The sequence below is a fragment of the Canis lupus genome, chromosome 16 (assembly GCF_003254725.2).
Source record: "Canis lupus dingo isolate Sandy chromosome 16, ASM325472v2, whole genome shotgun sequence".
NCBI lineage: Eukaryota > Metazoa > Chordata > Mammalia > Carnivora > Canidae > Canis > Canis lupus.
In genome coordinates, this window is record NC_064258.1 from 12,468,872 (window position 1) to 12,476,294 (window position 7,423).

A 7,423-nucleotide genomic window follows, 5' to 3' on the forward strand; every position below is an offset into this window, starting at 1 on the left:
GCCCCCTCCAGCCCTGGCCCCGCCCCGCCCTACCCCAGCCCTAGCCCTAGCCCCAGCCCTAGCCCTGGCCCCCCCCTTCCAGCCCTGGCCCCGCCCCGCCCTGGCCCTAGCCCTAGCCCTAGCCCCAGCCCCAGGCCTAGCCCCGGCCCCCTCGCCAGCCCTGGCCCCGCCCCCTCCAGCCCTGGCCCCGCCCCGCCCTGGCCCTGGCTCTAGCCCTAGCCCCAGCCCTAGCCCCGGCCCCCTAGCCAGCCCTGGCCCCGCCCCCTCCAGCCCTGGCCCCGCCCCGCCCTGGCCCTAACCCTAGCCCTAGCCCCGGCCCTAGCCCCGGCCCTAGCCCCGGCCCCCTCGCCAGCCCTGGCCTCCCCGCTCCAGCCCTGGCCCCGCCCCCTCCAGCCCTGGCCCCGCCCCGCCCTAGCCCCAGCCCTAGCCCTAGCCCCAGCCCCGGCCCCCTCGCCAGCCCTGGCCCCTCCCCGCCCTGGCCCTGGCTCTAGCCCTAGCCCCAGCCCTAGCCCCAGCCCTAGCCCCAGCCCCCTCGCCAGCCCTGGCCCCGCCCCCGCCAGCCCTGGCCCCGCCCCACCCTGGCCCTGGCCCTAGCCCCAGCCCCAGCCCCAGCCCTAGCCCCGGCCCTAGCCCCGGCCCCCTCGCCAGCCCTGGCCCCGCCCCCGCCAGCCCTGGCCCCGCCCCGCCCTGGCCCTGGCCCTGGGCCAGTAGCTTCCGTCCGCACCACCCTGCGGGAGGAGCGGCTGCGAAACCTTTTTCGCAAAAGCCCGGTCTTTTCGCGTCGCCGGCGCCCGCCTTGTGATCTGAGTTATTGCAAGTGGCGGCTGCCGGCCCCGTCTAGTAGGGCTGGGCCTTGGAGAACATCCCAGATAGTCACGAGGCGGGCGGGGACTGCGGTGCCCTGCTCGGTGGCATTCCGTCGCCGGTTGCTCTATGCCCTGGCCTCGTGTTTACAAATAAGGGAAACTGGAGCCCCAGAGGTAAAGGGCCTTGCATGCAGTCGCACAAGCAGGTGTCATCAGAGTTCCCGAGAAAAGCCTTGCTTTCAGGAATAAAACTAATCAACTACTTCGGCAAGAGAGCCGAGATAAAAGAGAAAGCAAATTTCAGAACAGTCTTCCTACTATGGCCCCAATGTCTTGTGGGTTTTTTTGTTTTTTGTTTTTTGTTTTTAGGATTTTATTTACTTATCCCTGAGAGACAGAGGCAGAGACACAGGCAGAAGGAGAAGCAGGCTCCCTGCAGGGAGGCTGATGCTTAAATCATCCCATGCCCCCAGGATCACGACCTGAGCTGAAGGCAGATGCTCAACCACTGAGCCACCCAGACGCCCCAAATTTCTTGCTTTTAAAAAAAAGAGGGGGGGACGAGGATAACACATGCATATGTTTGTACATTTTAAAACTTAATATTATATACTCACTGCTTAGGGTTGTTTTCTCCAAGAGTTGAGGCTATGAGGTACTTTCGCTTTGTTTTGTTTTTTTTTTTTACTTTTGTTTGAACTATTTACAAACTAATTTTATATATTTATGAACATGTTTCTAAGCAGGGAAATAACCAGGCTCTTTGAGCCTTCCGTTTCTCCTCCATACAATAGTGGCAATGACACCTACCTTGCAGAGTAATGAAAATTTAGTAAGATGACATATGTAAAAAGCTTTGCACAATGAATAGCCCGTCATTAAAATGCAGTATTTGTTCCCTTCTTTCCTCTAATGGTATGACTTTTTGTTTATCAAAGTATAACTCAGAATCATTACTGCCACTTTGTCCAGACCCCCCAAACCAAGTAAATAGGAATTTAATGCCACAGAGGCTCTGATCTGCACTAGAGAGCCCGCAAAGATAACAGGGAGCAAGCCGCAGGAAGACAAGTTTCACCCTCTGCCTGCTTTAACTGTCTTCACAGGTGTCAGTATCCCCCAGGCAAACAGCCTTGCCCCACAGGGCAGAGAAAGAGAGTTACCTCTGTGACTCCTGGAATGACCAGACCAAAATCCTGCTTTGGGATCTCAGATCGTCAAAAGAGAGCTTCGAAATCCCAAAACGGAGCAACGGCCAAGACCTTTGCCAGCAGGAATGTTGCTAATTAGATTTTCCTAAGGCACCTGAAGTGCACAGCCACAGCTCCCACCTCCATCATCTATCAAATCAGCTAAGATTGGTTTCCTGGTCAGTGAAAGGCAGCTCCTCTGGGCCTTAGCACAAGCTCTTTCCTCTCTCAGGAATGTCTTCTCCCAGGTGCCCACATGGACAGCTCATGAAGGAGGCATCACGTGTTTGTGCTAATGCCACCCCAGAAAGGTAGTCTTTGACCATTGTGTACAAAAAAAGCAGTACTCTCACCTCCAGAATTCTTACCCTCCCTGTCCTGCTGTATCTTTCTCCTTAGCATAATTTATCACCGTCTGACAAACTAGATATTTTACTTATTTATTGTCTATCTCCCCTCTAGGCTAAGATACAAGCTAAATGAAAGTAGAGATGTTTGAATTGTTTACTACTATGTCCTCAGGACCAAGAACAGTGTCTGCCTTATAGTAGATGCCCAGTAAATATTTGTTGAATGTATGAATGAGGCCAATTTCAGTGAGGGCCCAGCTACCTTCAAGCAGGATAGCCCTGCTAGAGGGAATATAAACTCTTGGATCAGTCCTATGTGTAGGCTCTGTGGGCTTCTGACCAACCGGTTCCCCATCCAAAGCATCCCTCCTTCCCATCTTCTCTCCATACCCTTTTGCTCACTCTTTAAAAATTTTTGGAGATGTTCAACTGAGTTGTCTTTATGTAACTGGAGAGGGCACTAGATTCTCCAGCTCACTCATTAGCTCCAGTTAGTTGATCCGATTAATCTTTTACTGCTTACGGCTGCTACAAAAGTAGCCTGGGGTTCCTTTAAGGAGGTGCTGTCAGAGGTCTGCAACAGTTCCATTATACAAAGAAAATTATGTGGGTACCCACAAGGTCAACCACAAATTATCTTTTCTTCCAGTCCAATCATCCTTCTTTGCCTTTGAGTTGGACAAGAAGGGAGGACAATGAACATAGCGCTGGGGGGACAGGAAACATTTCATGAGCTCTACTCGATGCCAGGCAGGTGTCAGGAACATGAAAATAAGCAAGACCAGGGGCTCTGCCCTCAGGACTAGCTCCTAGGGGGCTGAAGAAGAAGCCAGACAACTGAAGCACACACCCTCTGGTTGCAGAGTAGAGGCTGGATTGGATGGGGGCAGGGCTGGACGGAGGATGGAGGCCGGAGAGGAGGCTGTGGCATTCCCAGCAAGGGATGAGACCAGACCTGTAGCAGTGGGGATAAAGAGCAGGGGGAGGATTTGAGAATTCCAGAGAAGTGCAACCAGCACCAGGGCTTGGTGACCGGTGAAGGTGAGTAAGGACCTTGCGTGACCGGTGATCGGCAGGTTTCCAGCTTGGGCATCTGGGTGGATGATAATGCCATTCGTGAGCACAGAGACTCAGGGAGAGGAGACTGTGGGACTTCCCAACACGCTGCTTTCGGTGGAAGCTAAAACAGAGACTCAGAAACAGGAAATAATACTAAATCCCCAGAGCACAGCTGCCCCTTCCACCCGTGGAAACTTCAACTATTATCTGTACACTGAGGGCTCCTAAAGCTTACGTCCAGCCCAGCCCTTTCCCCTGAGCTCCTGTGCAAATACCTGCAGGCGTCTTCACTGTACTCGTTCCGTTCAGAAGCATTTATGGAGGTCAAAATGGTAGATAAGGCTCTAGGACTGATATCAGATGGTAGGTGTCAGCCTCTGCTTCTCCAAAGTGTGATTCTGTTACCACCCACCTCAGAATGACTTCAGGGCCTTGTTAAATTACAAAGTCTCGGGACCAACTCAGACCTACTCAGTCAGAACTGTCTGGGGCGGTACCTGGGAATGTGCATTCGGAGCAAACTCTAGGTGACTCCTGGGGACACATGTTTGAGAATCACTTAGTTCGTGGTAACAGAGGGCAGAGGGGTCAGCTATCAATCAACAGAGATTCCACATGTCAGTGACTAGTTGAAGCTTCAGAGTAATATCAACAACGTCTGTACCTGCAAAACACTTTGACATACCTTATTTCATATGAACTTGCAGCCCTATAAAGTTTTCTTTGCCTCATTTTAGGGGCACCTGGGTGGTTCAGTCGGGGTAAGTGGTTGACTCTTGATTTCTGCTCAGATCATGATCTCAGGTCCTGGGATGGAGCCCTACAGTGGGCTCCCACTGCCATGGGGAGTCCGCTTGAGAATTCAATCCCCCCCTCCCCCAACCCACTTTTACATGTGTATGCGCATGTGCATCCTCCCCCGTCTCCATTACTCCCTAAATAAATCTTTTTCTTGTTTTTAAATTTTTCTTTTCCTTATTTTAGAAATCGAAAATGAAGTTCAGGAAGACTAAAGAATTTTATTCAACGTCTCAAGTTTACGTTTCTGATTCCAAGTCCACCAGCGCTCTGCCAAGAGCTTCACAGCAGCATCGTTCAATCAGTCAACTTGTGAGACAGTCACTTGGGTGAATAAGATGATTTATCCCTCCTCCTGAAGAATCTTAGAATTCCAACTAACCACACAGGCTCTCTTTGATAGTTGGAGCATTCTCCTGGGGCACAGATCAATCAGTTTAACCCCAGGTAGCCAAAGATAGCAGGTCAGAGAGCAAGAGTTCCTAGAGCTATCCTAAGTTCTGGGGTTACCCTAGAATTTTACCATCTGCCTCTCTAATCCTGAGTCTCTGGGGTGCCCTTTGTGTACCGCACACTTTCTGAGATTCCTTTTCACCCAATCCTGACTCTGCCCATGATTGTTCACTTGAACTCCTATCATCCTTTTAGACTTAGCCCAGTTATCCTTGGTCCTTCCCCATCTGGTAGCACTGTCCCCACAGCATAGTACCCTGCATGTGGTTATCACATTGCTTGGTGGCCATCTGCCTGTCTTATCAACTTGGTTGTAAACTCCTGAGAGCAGAGAGTGTGTCTTGCTCATCCCAGTGTCTCTAGTGATGAGCACAGTCCTTTGAAAGTAGTTGCTCAGTATCTGTTTGTTGAATTAGTGAGGAAATAAAGTCCAGTTTACTGTACTACCTGGAACTTTAGGTTCCATGTACAATACAAAGCATCCATCGCCAGTGCCAAAGGCAGAGAAATCTTTTCTACCTGTGGCCAGTGCTATAAAATCCATGAGCACTTCTGAAAACTGAAAGAGGCCTGCCATGACCCATGTAGTGATTCACACGTTCCCTACTGATGCCCCTCAACCTTGCCTTAGAAGGAAGCCTATTTACCTGTTAGTGTTTAACTCCTAGAAAATTAATGACATACACATTAAAATAAATGCCCTTTCCACCTATCAAAATTGCATTTTTAAAAATTTTTTTAAAGATTTTATTTGTTTATTCATAAGAGACACACACAGAGAGAGGCAGAGACAGAGGAAGAGGGAGAAGCAGGCTCCATACATGGAGCCCCGTGTGGGGCTTGATTCTGGAACCCTGGAATCACGCCCTGAGCCAAAGGCAGATGCTCAACCACTGAGCCACCCAGGCGTCCCCTCAAAATTGCATTTTTAAAAAAGTATTGTCCAATATTGATAAAAATAAAATGAAAGGGGCATTCTCAGAAAGCTTCAGAATGAGCTACTTTTCCAGGAATTAATTTAAAAATGATCAAGCCCCCCAGAAAGTCCTTACTCTGGAACCCAATGATTCTACTTCTAAAATTTCCCTTCAAGAAATAATTTAAAAATGGCAAGATTCGTGTCCAATAGAGATTATCTGCAAGAGTGTGAATTATTTGTAACAACAGTTATTTACACTAGTGGAAGTTGTAAGTACTCAGAGGCTCTATCACCCAACACCTAAATGAGGAAATTGCATCTCTCACTGAGTGGCAAACTGCAAAACCCACTCAAAGGATCAGATACCGACTCTGAGGAGAGAACAGTCGGTAGCGGGGTGCAAAAATGCAGAGCAATAAAACCTTTAACTTGGAGAAGCAAAACCATACTCCAAGGAAGCATCATCAGCATCACCACCAGCAGCACCACCAGCAGCAACAGCAGCAACCACCACCGCCACCAATACCTGCAAATGGGCAACAAGCCAGCAGCCAAAATGAAGGCTTGACTATTGACCTGAGGAATTTTAGGAAACCAGGAGAGAAGACCTTCACCCAACGTAGCCGGCTCTTTGTTGGCAATCTTCCTCCTGATATCACTGAAGAGGAGATGAGGAAACTATTTGAGAAATACGGGAAAGCAGGCGAAGTCTTCATTCATAAGGATAAGGGCTTTGGCTTTATCCGCTTGGAAACACGAACCTTAGCGGAGATTGCCAAAGTAGAATTGGACAACATGCCACTTCGTGGAAAGCAGCTGCGTGTGCGTTTTGCCTGCCATAGTGCATCCCTTACAGTCCGAAACCTTCCTCAGTATGTTTCCAATGAACTGCTGGAGGAAGCCTTTTCCGTGTTTGGCCAGGTGGAGAGGGCTGTAGTCATCGTGGATGATCGAGGAAGGCCCTCAGGAAAAGGCATTGTTGAATTCTCAGGGAAGCCAGCTGCTCGGAAAGCTCTGGACAGGTGCAGTGAAGGCTCTTTCCTGCTAACCACATTTCCTAGGCCTGTGACTGTGGAGCCCATGGACCAGTTGGATGATGAAGAGGGACTTCCAGAGAAACTGGTTATAAAGAATCAGCAATTTCACAAGGAGCGAGAGCAGCCACCCAGATTTGCACAGCCTGGCTCCTCTGAGTATGAGTATGCCATGCGCTGGAAGGCACTGATTGAGATGGAGAAGCAGCAGCAGGACCAAGTGGACCGCAACATCAAGGAAGCTCGTGAGAAGCTGGAGATGGAGATGGAGGCTGCTCGCCATGAGCACCAGGTCATGCTAATGAGACAGGATTTGATGAGGCGTCAAGAAGAACTTAGGAGGATGGAAGAGCTGCATAACCAAGAAGTGCAAAAACGAAAGCAACTGGAGCTCAGGCAAGAGGAGGAGCGCAGGCGCCGAGAGGAAGAGATGCGGCGGCAACAGGAAGAAATGATGCGGCGACAGCAGGAAGGATTCAAGGGAACATTCCCTGATGCGAGAGAACAGGAGATACGGATGGGGCAGATGGCTATGGGAGGTGCTATGGGCATAAACAATAGAGGTGCCATGCCCCCTGCTCCAGTGCCAGCTGGTACCCCAGCTCCTCCAGGACCTGCCACTATGATGCCAGATGGAACCTTGGGATTGACCCCACCAACAACTGAATGCTTTGGCCAGGCTGCTACAATGGAAGGAATTGGGGCAATTGGTGGAACCCCTCCTGCATTCAACCGTGCAGCTCCTGGAGCTGAATTTGCTCCAAACAAACGTTGCCGATACTAATAAAAATTTCAATGTCTAGTTTCCCAAAAA

General features: G+C 50.3%; 1 protein-coding gene across 1 annotated transcript; it reads left to right on the forward strand.

Moving 5' to 3' along the window:
• Positions 1–5,919: 5,919 nt before the first annotated feature.
• On the forward strand, positions 5,920–7,423 carry LOC112670459 (non-POU domain-containing octamer-binding protein-like). The gene has a single exon (XM_035699518.2). The coding sequence runs from the start codon at positions 5,981–5,983 to the stop codon at positions 7,391–7,393; it is 1,413 nt and encodes a 470-aa protein (XP_035555411.1). The 5' UTR covers positions 5,920–5,980; the 3' UTR covers positions 7,394–7,423.